The sequence below is a fragment of the Rana temporaria genome, chromosome 3, assembly GCF_905171775.1.
Source record: "Rana temporaria chromosome 3, aRanTem1.1, whole genome shotgun sequence".
Lineage (NCBI taxonomy): Eukaryota > Metazoa > Chordata > Amphibia > Anura > Ranidae > Rana > Rana temporaria.
In genome coordinates this window covers 134,691,080-134,708,835 of record NC_053491.1, presented here as the reverse complement: position 1 = coordinate 134,708,835, position 17,756 = coordinate 134,691,080, and the positions used below count along the sequence as shown (strand labels likewise).

General features: G+C 42.1%; 1 protein-coding gene across 1 annotated transcript in view; it reads right to left on the bottom strand.

The window, feature by feature from the left end:
* Positions 1-16,688, bottom strand: part of LOC120930382 (cadherin-related family member 4-like) — a 122,205-nt gene extending 105,517 nt beyond the window's left edge. The window contains exons 1-3 of the mRNA XM_040341572.1: positions 16,560-16,688; positions 11,967-12,116; positions 3,676-3,861 (exon numbers count right to left, since the gene is read on the bottom strand). Coding sequence (XP_040197506.1) covers positions 3,676-3,861; positions 11,967-12,116; positions 16,560-16,632 — 409 coding nt within the window. The 5' untranslated portion in view covers positions 16,633-16,688. The remainder of the gene's footprint in view (positions 1-3,675; positions 3,862-11,966; positions 12,117-16,559) is intronic.
* Between the last annotated feature and the right edge of the window lie 1,068 nt (positions 16,689-17,756).

Genomic DNA, 17,756 nt, shown 5'->3' with positions numbered 1-17,756 from the left:
GCTGCCATTATTAAAAAAAAATGTAAAATTCATAGTAAAATGCCATAAATATATCCCCTATTTTGTAGACACTATGGGTCAGATTCACAGCTGAAATACGCCGGAGTATCTACTGATACGCCGGCATATTTTCAAATTTGCCGCGTCGTATCTTTAGTTTGAATCCTCAAACCAAGATACGACGGCTTCTGGCTTCGATCCGACAGGCGTACGGCTTCGTACTCCTTCGGATCGTAGGTGTAATACTTCGGGGCCCGCTGGGTGGAGTTTGCGTCGTTTTCCGCGTCGGGGATGCTAATTAGCTGTTTAACGCGATCCACAAAGGTACGCGCGTTCATCGCATTCTCTTACGTCAACGCTAGTCGGCTTTTCCCGGCTTATAGTTAAAGCTGCTATTTCGTGGCCTATCTTTAGACTTGCCATGTTAAAGTATGGCCGTCGTTCCCGCGTCGAATTTCTAAATTTTTGTTTGCGTAAGTCGTCCTTGAATAGGAAAGGACGTAACGCACGTCGCCGTTCAAAAAATGACGTCGGTGCGACGTCATTTCGCGCAAAGCGAAAACTGAGCATGCGCAGTACGTTCGGCGCGGGAACGCGCCTAATTTAAATGATACAAGCCCCATTTGAATTAGGCGGGCTTGCACCGGACGGATTTACGCTACGCCGCCGCAAGTTTACAGGCAAGTGCTTTGTGAATCAAGCACTTGCCCATAAAACTTGCGGCGGTGTAACGTAAATGCATTACGTTACACCGCTGGAATTCTCTCTGAATCTGGCCCTATAACTTTTGCGCAAACCAATCAATGTACGCTTATTGCGATTGAATTAAAGAAAATAAATTTAATTTTTTTTTTTTTTACATACATGTCAACAGTATAGCATAATTATATATCTTGTGGTGGTGGTGGTCAGGGACACAGATAGTGGAAGTACAAAAAATAAATAAAAAATATATATATTTAGAATATTTTTTTTTTTAACACACTGTGACCAGAGCATAATATAATGTTACCATAGTAACATTGTACTACTCTGGAGAAGTTAGCTCTGCAGATTTTCATCATCTGATCATGTGCCAATAAAATAGATTTTTTTTTTTGGGATATTCATTGCAAAGTCACATTTCTGGGAAAATTCCCTTGCAAAATAAACAGCCAATTTGCCTATAGTAAATGAATCCCAAATCATCTAAAACACAGAACCTTTTCTCTCTGCCCTCTATAACCCCAATGCCTATGACCATTCTCATTGCAAGGTCAATCATGAGGGTATTAAGATGACAGGTTTGTTTATTAGTAGTCAGCAATTACAGTTTTTGAAGCTGCTGACTTTTAATTTTCACTGAAGAGACTGGAGCTCCTCTTTAAAAGTGGTAAAGTACCTGGCCCAGATGATCTCTTACTATGCTCTGCAACTAACAATGGATGAATGTGCCATCTTGCACCAAATAATGATTGACTATTATTGTGATATTCTGGTAAATTAGTTAAGTAACTGTTGTAGGTGTAATCTACAGTGCCTTGAAAAATTATTCATACCCTTTGAAATGTTTAACATTGTGTTAGGTTACAACCAAAAGCTTAAATGTATTTTATTGGGATTTTATGTGATAGACCAAAACAAAGTGGCACATAATTGTGAAGTTGAAGGAAAATTATAAATGGTTTTAAATTTGTTTTACAAATAAATATGTGAAAAGTGTGGCGTGCATTTGCATTCAGCCTCCTTTACTCTGATACCCCTAACTAAAATCTAGTGGAACCACTTGCCTTCAAAAGTCCTAATTAGTAAAACCTCCACCTGTGTGTAATTTAAATATCAGTATAAATACAGCTGTTCTGTGAAGCCCTCAAAGGTTTGTTAGATAACTTTAGTGAACAAATAGCATCACGAAGACCAAGGAACACACCCGACAGCTCAAGGATAAAGTTGTGGAGAAGTTTAAAGCAGGGTTAGGTTATAAAAAAATATCCCAAGCTTTGAACATCTCACAGAGAACTGTTCAATCCATCATCCAAAAAATGGCAAGTGTATGGCACAACTGCAAACCTACCAAGACATAGCTGTCCACCTAAACTGACAGGCCGGGCAAGGAAAGTATTAATCAGAATGGCAGCCAAGAGGCCCATGGTAACTCTGGAGGGGCTGCAGAGATCCACACCCCAGGTGGGAGAATCTGTCCACAGGACAACTATTAGTCATGCATTCCACAAATCTGACATTTATGGAAGCATGGTATGAAGAAAGCCATTGTTGAAAGAAAGCCATAAGAAATCCTGTTTAGAGGTTGGGAGAAGCCTTGTGGGGGACACAGCAAACATGTGGAAGAAGGTGCTCTGGTCAGATGAGACCAACATTTTACTTTTCAGACTTTTTTTACTTTTTTGACAAAATGCTATGTGTGGTGGAAATCTAACACTGCACGTCACCCTGAACACACCATCCCCACTGTGAAACATGGTGGTGGCAGCATCATGTTGTAGGGGTGCTTTTCTTTTCCAGGGACAGGGAAGCTGGTCAGAGTTGGTGGGAAGATGGATGGAGACAAATACAGGGCAATCTTAGGCCCCGTACACACGACAGAGGAACTCGACATGCTTGGCACGTCGAGTTCCTCGTCGAGTTTTGGGATGAAGCCGCCGAGGAGCTCGGCGGGCCGGCTTCTCCCATAGAAGAACGAGGACAACGAGAAAATAGAGAACATGTTCTCTATTTTCTCGTCGAGTTCCTCGGCGGCTCCATCGAGCCAAAACTGTACAGACGACAGAGTTTCTCTGCAGAATCCGGGTTTTGACCGAGTTTCTCGGTGAATTCTGCCGAGAAACTCTGTCGTGTGTACGAGGCCTAAGAAGAAAACCTGTTAGAGTCTGCAAAAGACTTGAGACTGGGGCAAATGTTCCCCTTCCAGCAGGACAATGACCCTAAACAAACAGCCAGAGCTACAGTGGAATGGTTTAGATCAAAGCATATTCATGTGTTAGAATGGCCCAGTCAAAGTCCAGACCTAAATCTTATTGTGAATCTGTGGCAAGACTTGAACATTGCTGTTCACTCTCCATCCAATCTGATAGAGCTTGGGCTGTTTTGGAAAGAAGATAGGGCAAAATGTCACTCTCAAGATGTGCAAAGCTGGTAGAGACACCCCTAAAAAGTTTTGCAGCTCTAATTGCAGTGAAAGGGGGTTCTACAAAGTATTGACTCAGAGGGGCTGAATACAAATGCACACCACACTTTTCACATATTTGTAAAAGATTTTGAAAACCATTTATCATTTTCCTTCCACTTCACAATTATATGCCACTTTGTGTTGGTCTATCACATAAAATAACAATAAAATACATTTATGTTTTTGGTTGTAACGTGACAAAATGTGGAACATTTCAAGGGGTATGAATACTTTTTCAAGGCACTGTACTTCTTTACTGTTTTCAGTATTAGAAAATGGAAGAAAGTGTCTGTCGCTACTACCTCTGCCAACAACCCTATTTTCCTTTCCCTCAATATAATTTTTCTTGCTGTCTCTCTTCTGCCAATATCTCTTCTTTTCACTAATTTTTCTTGTTTAGTATCTGATTTCACATCATTAAAGAAACAGTAATAATATATAACATAATATGACACAAGAATATCAATAGGAAAACAATTCTAAGCTTCTTAAGAGTGAGATACACTTACATCTTTTGTCTTTAAAACGTGGATCACATATTGGTGCCTCATTAATATTTATAATATTCACAGTCAAATCTGTAAGTGTTCTGGATGACAGTAAACCACTTGTACATTGAACTCTCATATTGTAAGTATCAGGTGTGCTGGTGTCTTCATAATCAAAATCAATTGTTGCAGTAATTACTCCAGAAACTGTAACAATACAATACAGATCAGTGTGATTAACAAGTAAAGAAAAAAATATATAAAAATGTGTAGATTTACATTTGGATTGGCATTCATTTAGACTTTCAAATCTGTAAAAACAAAAAATGACTTATTTTAGATGTTTACAGTAACTAGTGAGCGATAATATTACATAATATATATATACTGTTATGACAAAGCCTTTGTTACCCCAACACTTCACATTCCTGCTGTACCATGTACTTGTATGAGTAAGTACAGGGTGGGCCATTTATATGGATACAACTTAATAAAATGGGAATGGTTGGTGATATTAACTTCCTGTTTGTGGCACATTAACACTGATATTTTACCGCGATTTTACAACAATTTTAATGCTCCGCTATAGGCGTATCCAGTGTGAAAGGGGTTTAATGAAGAAACATCAGTGGCTATCCTAGCTTCATTCAGCAAGAGCCCACAGCATAGCACTCGCCGCATGTCACTGGAGAGCACATTGAACACATTTTATAAGTGGTCAGAAACTTGTAAATAACTCATGAAAGAATAAAGTTACGTTAAAACCAATCACACCATTGTTTTTCTTGTGAAATTCCCAATAAGTTTGATGTGTCACATGACCCTCTTCCTATTGAAAAAACAAAAGTTGGATTCAAAATGTCCGACTTCAAAATGGTCACCACCCATCTTGAAAAGTTTCCCCCCTCACATATACTAATGTGCCACAAACAGGAAGTTAATATCATCAACCATTCCCATTTTATTAAGGTGTATCCATATAAATGGCCCACTCTATATTTGGTTCTGTTTGTATTGCTTCCTATATGTGAAATCCCTGGCATTTCTGCCAGTCCTTCTGCTTTCCTCTTACAAACTGACCACACTAAGCAAGAGAATATACTGTGGTCAGTTCTCTAGCTGTACTGGGAACTCTGAGTGTGTTCTCCTCCAATGATCAGACTTGTCTTAACACGCCCCCCGCTGCACAGCCATTCACCGGGAAGTTCAGTGTACTGCTGAGCAGAGGGAATGTGATCACTTACAAAAGGTATACAAAAGGTATTTATAATATTTTTTTTATATCTATGCAAACATGCCTTTCATTTCTGTTTTAAACTGAATGGGTTGTTTTACAAGTTGACCATGTACAATAACTTAATACAACAATGAGTTGACTTCATAGGCCCCTTTTAATATGCAGTTATATGCCACCTTGAGTCACGTCCCAAAAAGCCACTGGTTACTAGTGTTGCTCACGAATATTCGCATTGCGAATATTCGACTCGAATATAGCATATTCGAGAAATCGCGCTATATTTCGAATTTCGCGGTGAATATTCGCAATTCCGAATATTCGCATTTTTTCAATTTGATTTTTAAAACAGATCACATCCTATCGACGTCTAAAAGCATTGCTGGTATGATTAGAGACCCTGGGCCGAGTAGCTAAGCTGAGGCGATCCTATTATGTTGCCAAATTGAAAAAAAAAAAATTGCGATTTTTCGCTATTGCGAATGCGAAAATGATTGCGAATTTTCGATAACTGTGGTAGGAGAACTCTGATTGTCTCTGATGCAAAAGGGGGGGGCTTTGTGTATGTGTATGTGTATGTTATGAATATTTGTATGTTTGATATTATTATTTTTTGTAAGAAGGAAAAAATTGCGCATACCTTAAAAAAGGGGAGAATACAGCAGCAACTCAAAAATGTTATACAACATAAATTAATACAAGACAGAAAATGGAGTCGCTCTACAAGAATAAAAAATATGTCTAGTGACAAGACATGTGGGCAAATTATAAAATAAGCAAGCGCAAATAACTTGTGAAATACACAGTGAAACAAATATATAAAGAAATATAGTCCCAATAATAGAAAAATAATCTTTCATAAAAATGTCTTTGATATGTGAAGTGAAAAAAAGTCCAAAGCATGCAGCATGAACGTGTTCAATCTTCAAGGTGTTTGATTGACAAACGGCTGTGACAGATGGATAGAGTAAAGAATCACCACCAATGCAAAACACTTTTTATTTTCTATTGTAAAATATCAAGAATATTCTGAGCCAATCAGAGTGCTCCTTCCGCATTTGCCGAATATTCGCAATTATTTTGTATTGTAAAATATCAAGAATATTCTGAGCCAATCAGAGTGCTCCTTCTGCATTTGCCGAATATTCGCAATTATTTTGTATTGTAAAATATCAAGAATATTCTGAGCCAATCAGAGTGCTCCTTCTGCATTTGCCGAATATTCGCAATTATTTTGTATTGTAAAATATCAAGAATATTCTGAGCCAATCAGAGTGCTCCTTCCGCATTTGCCGAATATTCGCAATTATTTTGTATTGTAAAATATCACGAATATTCTGAGCCAATCAGAGTGCTCCTACAGCATTTCTCGAAATTGCGCAATAAATATCGCATTCGCATGTTGCGATATTTCGATAAAATATCACGAATATTCTGAGCCAATCAGAGCGCTCCTCCAGCATTTCTCGAAATTGCGCAATAAATATCGCATTCGCATGTTGCGATATTTCGATAAAATATCACGAATATTCTGAGCCAATCAGAGTGCTCCTACCGCAGTTATCAAAAAATCGCAATTATTTTCGCATTCGCAATAGCGAAAAATCGCAATCATTTACTTTCGATAAAATATCACGAATATTCGAATTTAGCGAATATATCTCGAATATTCGAATATATATTCGAGATATATCGCGAAATCGAATATGGCATATTCTGCTCAACACTACTGGTTACTAATGTAATTTGCCGAATGGCTTCATAGAAAAAAAAAACATTATTGTCAAATAGGGAGGAGCAAATTAATTTGCAAATTAGTGAATTGGATAAATCACATATTTTTTTAATAAATCAGGGAATTTAGATCCTCCTGAATATGTGTATGCACAATGCTTCAATTTGTGTTCCCTGTTTCTGCTGCATGTATTCAGATGGCAAAAAAAGTGTAAATTTATGAACTTGGTTGTGTATCACCAGCTTTGACAGATTCACCCTTTTTGTGAACTTTGCGGATGAATCTGTGTTATAGTCAATTCAATACTGTACCAACTTAATATTACCAGGTAGAGACAGAAGTAAAATTTTGAATGACAGCAACAATCATTTGCATAAAAGGATATTTCATGATAGCATGAATCATGTTGTTGGTTGCATTAGTATGAATAATCTGAACATTTGTGGAAACATATCATGATTTTAAGATTCTTGTCAAATAAAGCCTCGTACACACGATCAATCCATCCAATGAGAACGGTCTGATGGACCGTTGTCGTCGGTTAACCAATGAAGCTGACTGATGGTCCGTTGCGCCTACACACCATCAGTTAAAAAAACGATCGTGTCAGAACGCGGTGACGTAAAACACAACGACGTGCTTAAAAAAACTAAGTTCAATGCTTCCAAGCATGCGTCGACTTGATTCTGAGCATGCATTGATTTTTAACCGATGGACGTGCCTACTAACGATCGTTTTTTTCCCATCGGTTAGGAATCCATCGGTTAAATTTAAAGCAAGTTGGCTTTTTTTTAACCGATGGTTAAATAACCTATGGGGCCCACACACGATCGGTTTTGACCGATGAAAACGGTCCATCAGACCGTTGTCCTCTGTTTAACCTATCGTGTGTACGAGGCCTAATCCTTTTACATTCAACTGTCACTTGCTGTCTGATTGTAGCCTTAAGCCTGGTACACATGATCGGATATCTGACGGAATCTAATCCGAAGTATTTTTTCATCGGATATCCGATGAAGCTGACTTTCATCAGTCTTGCCTACACACCATCAGTCAAAAATTAGGCCGTGCCAAAACGCGGTGACGTAAAACACTACAACGTGCTGAGAAAAATTAAGTTCAATGCTTCCAAGCATGCGTCGACTTGATTCTGAGCATGCATGGATTTTTGACCGATGGACTTTAAAATATGTTCTATTTTTTTCACGGATGGAAAACAAATACATAGGGCCCACATACATACGATTGGTTTGTCCTAGCATTTAGAAAAGGGGGCCGGATGCATGGATAGGGGATAGCTACCCTGTGCCCCATATGGACGGGCCGCCACTGCCTGTGTGTATCAGGGAAGCAGCCACATTTGCACTAGATACAGTGGAGGTGGCTAGCAATGTTATAGAGTGCATAGGCGTGTACATGGGGTGACATGGGGTGTTCTGGTGTGCCTGGGCACACCCTAATCATCCCATGTGCATTAGCATACCTCCAAACTGAGGGCTGCCCCATGCCAGCTTTGCACCAGCCTGTGTTTCGATTTTCCAGCGGTGCCACAGTGGGAACAGCTGCAGAATCCCTGCCCTTGACATTGTGTGTGCTGTCGTCTAGGTATTGAAACTCTGGCCTCCATCTCCCCCTCGGCATCGGTCAGCAGTGTTCTCCATTGGCAGTATGAAAAAGTGCCTCTGCCCCCTAATACTATGCTCATTGCCATGGCTGCTGCAGAAGTATTGGTACTGTTGGAGGGGGTGAGTGTGCGGGGGGCCTGGTGGAGTAAACCTACAGAATGTTTAGGAGAGGGGATGAAGGCAGAAGGCCTGCTGTGTGCTACTGCAGCTGTCTTCTATTGCAGCCACTGTATATGCCACTGCAGTGCTGGAGCTGAGAGGTCAATGAGACCACATCTCCCTCCAGCTGACAAATATCTCTGCCCAGCCATTTTATACTGCACCTCCAAGGTCTCTTTCACATGAGACGCCAGTGGGGTGGCTCACCTGTGCTTATTACAACACCATGCTTATGCAAATCCTAACCCAGCCCTTTTCAACGAGGGTGCCCAGGCGCCCTGGGGTGCATTCAGGTGTCTTCAGGGGTGCCTTGCCAAAATACCTAGAAATTGTCCCAAAAACTTTATACAAGCCAGCGGGTGGATCAAGCCTGCCTATTAGTTACACAAAGCCTCAGATTTTCACACCATTACAGCCTTCCAGCAGGCCAGGGTCCTAACAACCAATGATGTCATCAGTCAATAAGGAGGACGTCAGGCACCTGCCCCTCTCCTTTAACACCAGAGTCACTTTAGCTGAGTCAGGGAGAGAAACAAGGGAGAAGAGAAACATTGGAAAACTAAAAAGTACCAGTGTGCAAAGATGTATTTGCTTTGGAAGAATAAATCACCACTAATGTTGGGTTTCCTACACATGTGGTTGTTGCTACATTATGCAAAACTATTACTGTAGTTTCATTTTTTTAAATTTTGGAATGGGGTGCCTTCGAGACTGTGTGGAATTTTAAAGGGTGCATTGACTGAAAAAAAGTTGAGAAACACTGTCCTAACCATCCATTTGCAGCTGTGACATTTTTCCCTGAGGCAGCAGGGTTTGATTGGCAAGACTGCCTGTCAAACTCACCTATTGAGTTCAACGGGTCCGCTTTGCAACTGCGAGCCTAAGGCATGGCTCACAGTTGTGGTGCGATCTCGCAATGTTAAACTGCTATTCAGCAATTTAAAGGATAAGTTTACCTTTTGTAACATGTTACCAGGGCCGCCATCAGGGGGGTACAGCCGATGCAACTGTAAGGGGCCCAAGCATCTGGAGGGGCCCCACCAGGCTAGGAGAAGGCAGGAGCGGGTGAAGGGGAGCCATGTTGTGCAGTGCATAAACAATCTCGGCAGTGTCTGCTCTGTGGCATTGAGCTCAGACAACAAGCTCTTAACTGCCACCTCTGGCTATTATGTGCATGTGTGCCCCTCATGTGTTGCATTGTATGAACTGGGTTATGTAGCGTGACTGGCTGCAACCCCTCTGTGTCTCAGCAACATGTCAGCTTTTTTGAAACAGGAGCTGGGACCAGGTAGGAAGATCACCTTTACAAGTAGGGGCTGTGAAGGAAAGGGAGGGGGACTGTTTGTGTACAGGGAAGGGCCAGAGCTTTGTGTGTTTACAGATGTGTATATGTGGGGATCTGACATGTATACAGGTGTGAAGGGGGCTGACATGTATACAGGTGTAAGGGGGAGCTGACATGTATACAGGTGTCAGGGAGGGGCCCTGACATGTATACAGGTGAGGGCACTGGCATGTAGAGAGGTGTGAGGGGGCCTAACATGCATACAGGTGTGGGGGGGTCTGACATGCATACAGGTGTGAGGGGGGAGCTGACATATATACCATTGTGAGGGGGCTGACATATACAGGATTGAGGGAGGGGGGCTGAGTGCGTACAGGTGTGAGGAGAGAGGTTGATGCCAACAAATGTAAGGAGGGAGACTGAGTGTGTACAGGTGTGAGGAGGGGGACTGAGTGTGTACAGGTGTTATGAGGGGGGCTTAGTGTGTACAGGAGGGGGGTTGACATATACAGTTGTGAGGGGGGGCTGATATATTGGTATATGTGATGTGCGTATACAGTGGGATGGCCCGTGGGCAGGCCCTGGGGAATGTTGGTGGTCAGGCTCGGGGGCAGGCCTAAAGCTGTGTAAGGGGCCCAAAAAATTCTGATGTCTGCCCTGCATGTTACACCCATGTTCAGGGCCCAAGAACTTCCCCAGCTCCCTGGTGTGACAGGCAGCAGGCGATCTTCTTCCTGGACTCTGTCATACTCTGCAAAGAACGTGACAGTAAGGGGCTCCTCCCAACCAGCCACATCACTTATTCACAGAGTTCAGTGAATAGAAAACGACAAAGTCTGGCAGCCTTTGCGGCTGTCAGCTTGTAGTTCTCAATAAACTACCACAGTGATGTTGAGTGCTGTGGTAGTTCATTGATGCTTTTGCTTCCTGCTAGTGTGGAACTGCTTGTCCGTACGATGAATGGCCAAACAGCTTACACACAGAGTCGGCAAGAGCCCTGCATTGCACCCACACGCTGATGGTTCCACTCAATGGAATCTGATTGTGCAAATTCTCTGCACTCTTCTCCAGAACATACTGCCCACCTTCCTACCATCTGCACTCCTCCCTGTGCATATACTGCCTATTGTTGTACCTTCTATACTGCTCTCCCACATGCCATTATACCACCCATACTCCTCTCCTGTACATACCACCCTCTATCATACCCTCCACACTCCTCTCCTTTACATACTGCCCACTGTCATACCCTCCTCAGTCCTCTCCAGTACATACTGCCCACTGGCATACCCTTCACACTCCTTTCCTGCACATACTGTCCATTGCCATCTGTTAAAAGACTGACTTTGAGGGTCAAAGTCCTACCCTATCACTGGTCAAAATTTGAGGCTTCTATCATCTATGGTTCCGGAGATATGGGGCTCATTGCACAGCCTGTCAGAAGCTACATACAGAGCTGCCAGTTTAAATACAAGCTGGCACACTCTGCAGCAGAATGAGAGCATGAGCTCACGGTATCTCTCCTCACTTCTTGGCAGAAGCACTGAGCTCAACAGTTTGGAGTCTTGGACCAATGGTAAAGTACCATTGGCCCAAGCTGTTCAATAAATGCGGCAGTGGAGGTAGGCATCTCACTGCAGTGTAATAGAAGGGGGCGTGTGTCTAAAAGACAAATACTCCCTTCCAGCCCAGCCCTCTTAACTACAAGGAAAAAACATGGATTTATGTGTATAAGATTTACCCACAATCCCATGTTTTTCCAACTAAGTTTAGAGGGAGAATGACAATCTGCTGCTGCTGAAAAGGTACAAGCTAAATCATATATTTATATGCTGTATGTTATAAGATAATAATGTATCTATTTACTGTGAAAGTACTGGTTGGAAGTAAAGCTGAAATGAACAGAAGGTTAATTTTTTTTTTAAATTCGAGTTTAGTGTCATTGTAGGCTGGGTTCACACTATTGCGAATTGCATGTGTGTTTTCTCTCATCCAATTCGCATGTCAGGAGATTGTGACCGGAGTCCTGAGCGTCTTCTGGTCCATTTCAGGTCCAAATTCAGTTGACCCCTGCTGCGAGCCGCTCTGTGTTGTGGTGTGAACCCTGCCATAAATGTGTTTTATGAGGAGTAGAACATTTTTATTCTGCTAATGTTAATGTTAACATTGATATAAGATGTTGATCTAGATATCAATGAGTGCTGAAAACTAGCAATAACGTCAACATCATCACTACTAAGATTTTTTAAAAATAGCATTAAACTGTACACTTACATGTGTCAATTGCAAATGCCCTATTATTAATAGGTTCATATCTGTTACATCCAGATGCTCTGGTAATGACTTGATTGGTTGTTCTTCCTTCATTTGTGTTAATGGGACTGGCTGGGCTCAAGTCAATTGCAGATGTCCTTTGAGATATTCCTGAAAGTTAAAAAGAATACTTTGACTATACACCACCAAAGACTTGGGGGCCCACCCATACAATAAATGCACATAAAAAGCTATAAAAATGCATCTCTGGTGGCCCTACAGTCACATGCGTTTCTGCATATTTACACACATCCATGTGCATTTTTATGCATGTTTTGGGTATTTTTTATGCACGTTTATGCATATTTTTCTGCATAGTTCTCTTTATTTAACTACTTCATTACTGGGCACTTAAACCCCCTTCCTGCCCAGACCAATTTTCAGCTTTCAGGGCTGACGCATTTTGAATGACAATTGCGCGGTCATACAACACTGTACCCAAATTATATTGTTATCATTTTTTTCCCCACAAATAGAGCTTTCTTTTGGTGGTATTTGATCATCTCTGCGTATTTTAATTTTTACGCTATAAATAAAAAAAGACAAAAAAATTTGAAAAAAAAACACAATATTTTTTGTTATAATAATATCCCAATTTTTGTTAAAAAAATATATTTTTTTCCTCAGTTTTAGACCGATACGTATTTTTCTACATATTTTTATTAAAAAAAAATCGCAATAAGCGTACATTGATTGGTTTGCACAAAAGTTATAGCCCCTACAAAATAGGGGATAGATTTATGATTTATTTTTAATTTTTTACTAGTAATGGCGGCGATCTGCGATTTTTTTTGTCAGGCGGTGGACATATCGGACACTTTTGACACTATTTTGGGACCATTCACATTTATACAGTGAACAGTGCTATAAATATGCACTGATTTTCACACAGAGCTTTACTTCCCTGCTGTCACTGCCGATAGAGGGCACCTGGCGGACATCGCTGCCGCCAGGCACGCACGTCGGCACCTCAGCGATGCGCCATGCACAGTTTTTCCCCGCTACGTGCCCCCAGCGGCGCGCGCGGGGAATGCACATAAAAGGACGTCCAGGGACGTCCACCCGGCAGTTGAGAGCCACGCTGTGGACGTCTTTCGTCTATAGCGCGGCTCTCAAGTGGTTAAAGTCATTTTTTTTTCTGACCAAATTGTTGTGGATGAGAGGTACATTGCAGTTCGGTGCATGTATGCACATTTACACATGCTTGTGTGCGTTCCTGTGCGATAAAATGCAAACATGTTGCACTTAAAGAGGAAGTAAACTTTCCTCTAATGTTTGTACCTATAGGTCAGGCATGTCCAAAGTCAGGCCCGGGGGCCAAATGCGGCCCCCCTGTTGATTTAATATGGCCCCCCTGGGGATTTGGATGTATATATTGTTTGTGGCCCCCAGGGCACAAAAGATATATACTGTATTTATTGGCGCAGCCTTGGAGGGGACAGGGAGGGGGCAGGACAAGCGCCGTCAGATTACATGAATAGAATCTCCTGTTTACTCAGCAGCGTCTGTATTGTAAGTCCCGTCTCCTGGGATGCCATTGGACGACTGTTCTGTCTATTTAAGAGGCCACAGGATAAACAAGGCATTCTCCTGTTTGTAATCTGTTGGCACTCGTCCCGCCCCCTCCCTCTGCCCTCCGAGGCTGCAGATGGGCATCGTTCAGGCTGCACTGATGGCAATGGTAAGGCTGCATTTATGGCACATGTGAGGCTGCATTTATGGCACATGTGAGGCTGCATTGGTTGCAATGGTAAGGCTGCATTGGTTGCAATGGTAAGGCTGCATTTATGGCAATTGTAAGGCTGCATTCATGGCAATGGTGAGGCTGCATACATGGCAATGGTAAGCCTGTGAGTGTTATACGCCGATAAATACGGTATATCCAAATAACACGCCCAAGCTCATCCTTAGTCCTAAGCAGCGCTCTGGGATTCATTGGGGCCATAAATAAAATATATACAGTAGATCCAAATAACACGCCCAAGCTCATCTCTTCACCCCACACAGCCACAAAGGCAAGAGAATTCTTGTTGGGCCGTGTATTAGTGCTCAGACGAACACACTTAGGCAGAATTTTAATCGTTCAAAGAATGTCAGGCAAAATAGTCGGCCCTTCACGCATGTTCACTTAATCAAATCTGGCCCTCTTTGAAAAAAGTTTGGACACCCCTGCTATAGGTAAGCCTACAATAAGGCTTACCTATAGGTACTGTAAATATCTCCTAAACTTGCACCGTTTTGGAGATATTTACTGTTTACTGGGCTAATGACGTCATCTGTGCATGCGGTCTGAAGGAATGGCCATACGTCGACAGAATGGCACGGCTGGGCACATGGACGTATTCATACGTCCTCTTTAGGAGCCCAGCCATGGGTCGCGAGCGCGTCGCCGGCGGCACGCTCGCGACCCGGTCCGAAGCTCCATGACCGTGGCCGTGAAACCTGCGGACCCGATCGCTGCGGGTGTCACGCGATCTGGTCACAGGCACTGAAGAACGGGGAGAGGTGTGTGTAAACAAACCTTCCCCGTTCTTCTCTGTGGCAATGTCAGTGATCGTCTGTCCCCTGTTATAGGGAATGACGATCACTGACGTCACACGTTCAGCCCCGCCCCCCTACAGTTAGAAATACACATGAGATCACACTTAACCCCTACAGCACCCCCTAGTTGTTAACCCCTTCACTGCCATTGTAATTTTCACAGTAATCAGTGCATTTTTATAGCACTTTTCGCTGTGAAAATGACAATGGTCCCAAAAATTTGTCAAAAGTGTCCGATGTGTCCGCCATAATGTCGCAGTCACGAAAAAAATCGCTGATCGCCGCCATTAGTAGTAAAAAAAATATTAATAAAAATGCCATAAAACTATCCCCTATTTTCTAAACGCTATAAATTTTGTGCAAACCAATCAATAAACGCTTATTGCAATTTTTTATCAAAAATAAGTAGAAGAAAACTGAGGGAAAAAAATGTTTTTTTATATATTTTTGGGGGATATTTATTATAGCAAAAAGTTAAAAATATTGCTATATATATATATATATATATATATATATATATATATTGCAAATCAAAATTGTCACTCTATTTTTGTTTATAGCACAAAAAATAAAAACCGTAGAGGTGATCAAAGGAAAAAAGGACGCCAATTTTGTTTGGGAGCCATGTCGCACGACCGCGCAATTGTCAGTTAAAGCAGTGCCGAATTGCAAAAAGGGGCCTGGTCCTTTAGCTACAAAATGGTCTGGGGCTTATATGACTAAATGCACATCTTTTGAATGCATATGTGTGTTACTGTAAAGTGTGAACATGACACTATTATATTATATGTGTCATTGCAGCCACCTGTGTTCATCCAGTGAAGAAAAGCACAGGTATTTGAACATAATGTGAACATGCCCTCATGATACAACGGGAACCATCACAAAGATGTTTCATTATCAAGATCTGTTATGTTTTGAATAGTTTAATACTTTTTCAAATGTTTTTTAAAGCAGAATAAACTTTTATAAATAAAGCTAAAGCATAATAAACTACCTACAGTCATGGGCGTCCGCTGAAATTTTTTCAGGGGGGGGGGGGGGGGCACTTCCGCGATACACATTTAACCCTTTCTTCAAACGCTGGCAGGGGTTAAAAGCACCCCGCTATCGGCCGAATAGCGCAGCTAAAACGATGGTAAAGCGGCACTTTTTAGCAGCGCTTTACCGATAACGCGGCCAGTTGGCAGTGTGAAATAGCTCTTGAGATAATTCAGCTTCACTCCATGCCCATATAAATATAGCCTAGAGAATGTACAGACTCCCCTTCAGCACAGACCCCCCCTTCAGCACAGACCCCTCTATTCAGCACAGACCCCCCCCCTCAGCACAGATGGTCCCCCATTCAGCACAAACCCCCCCTTCAGCACAGACGGACCTCTCCTCCCCCATCCTATTTAGTACCTCAGATCAGCCATCAGCACGGCCGGGTCACAGCAGGTCCCCTCCCCCTGTGTACACATAAACACTGGAGGGGGAGGCAGCTTCACTCTGCTCGCTGTGTCTGTGTGACATCCGGCCTGGGACCATTCAGACAGCCCGTGGCCGCGAGGCTCTTCAACACCTTCTCGATTTTCCAGGGGGGGGGGTCAATTGCCCCCCCCTGCCCTATGGAGCAGACACTCGTGCCTACAGTATATCCATGTATATGGTATCCCTTTCCAAGACAAATGTACAAACATCTTTACTCAGTATAACATAGACACATGTAGTATAAGCCTGACAACTTAGTTTTTTTTTTTTTCACCCCTGCATTTTGAACACCTCAGGCCATATGGTACAGTTACTTTGTGCAAAGTTTGACACCAGCAATTATCTGCATTCATATATGACAGACACTTTAACATGAATATTTATATCAGCTGACAGTGCACACAGCATAACACTCATCTAGAACATGCAACTAAGCAAACTACATTACTCTGCTTCTAATTCTGTAAATGTGCAATCGGTATAGCAGTGAACAGTTTAATCCTAAATTAAAAAGAAGATTTTTTTTATACTGAAACTTACCTATAAATAGGAAAAGAATTGTAACACATTTCTGTGGAGACATCATGTTATCAGTGCTACCCATACTCTTCATCTAAGCAAATGATTTCTTGATAGATGTTCCTTTCTTTCCTTTTTGTGCGACACACTGCTGCTCTTTTCGTAACTGATCTAAAACAAACATATTAGTGTACTATGTACATAGTTGTAGCAAGTGCCCAATAAGAAATTGTGTACACTTGGCTCAAACGTGTTTACTCTATGGTTGCTATGTTTCTCTAGATGCATTACTTTATTAATGTCTGCAGAAAGCCACCAAACTTCAGTGATAAGCTATAAATGATTGCAAATCGTATCTTATAATATACTGAGCTAGTGTATGTGTTTTGACTATAACTATTCATTTGAAGTTAATCAAAGCATTTGGATAATGTTTCGTATGGTCTGAGCATTTAGGCATGAATGACCTCTAGTCAAGAAAGTGGAAGTTCTAGTTTAAAGGGGTTGTAAAGGTAAAAAAAATGTTTTCCTAAATATCTTCCTTTACCTTAGTGCAGTCCTCCTTCACTTTCCTCACCCTTTCATTTTGCTTTTAAATGTCCTTATTTCTTCTGAGAAATCCTCACTTCCTGTTCTTCTGTCTTTAAAGCGGGGGTTCACCCTATATAAAAAAAAAAAAAATTTTTTTTTCCTCTAGCATTAAATTCGGCATAGTAGCGCGAGCTACAGTATGCCTGTCTGTATTTTTTTATCCCGGTACTCACTGTGCTATTGTACATTGAAGATTCCGGGGAATGGGCGTTCCTATGGAGAGAGAAGGTGATTGACGGCCGGCCCTGGCATGTCACGCTTCTCCGGAAATAGCCGAAATAGGCTTGGTTCTTCACGACGCCTGCGCATAGCCTGTGCGCAGGCGCCGTGAAGAGCCGAGACCTACTCCGGCTGTCTTCGGGGAGCGTGACGTGCCAGAGCCGGCCGTCAATCATCCTTCCTCTCCATAGGCACGCCCATTCCCCGCGGGAGTCGGAATCTTGAATGTACAATAGCACAGTGAGTACGGAGATAAAAAAATACAGACAGGCATACTGTAGCTCGCGCTACTATGCCGAATGTAATGCTGCACTGTTGTTAAGGAGGGTGAACCACCGCTTTAACTACACACCGTAATGCGAGGCTTTCTCCCTGGTGTGGAGAAAGCCTCTTGAGGGGGGAGGGGAG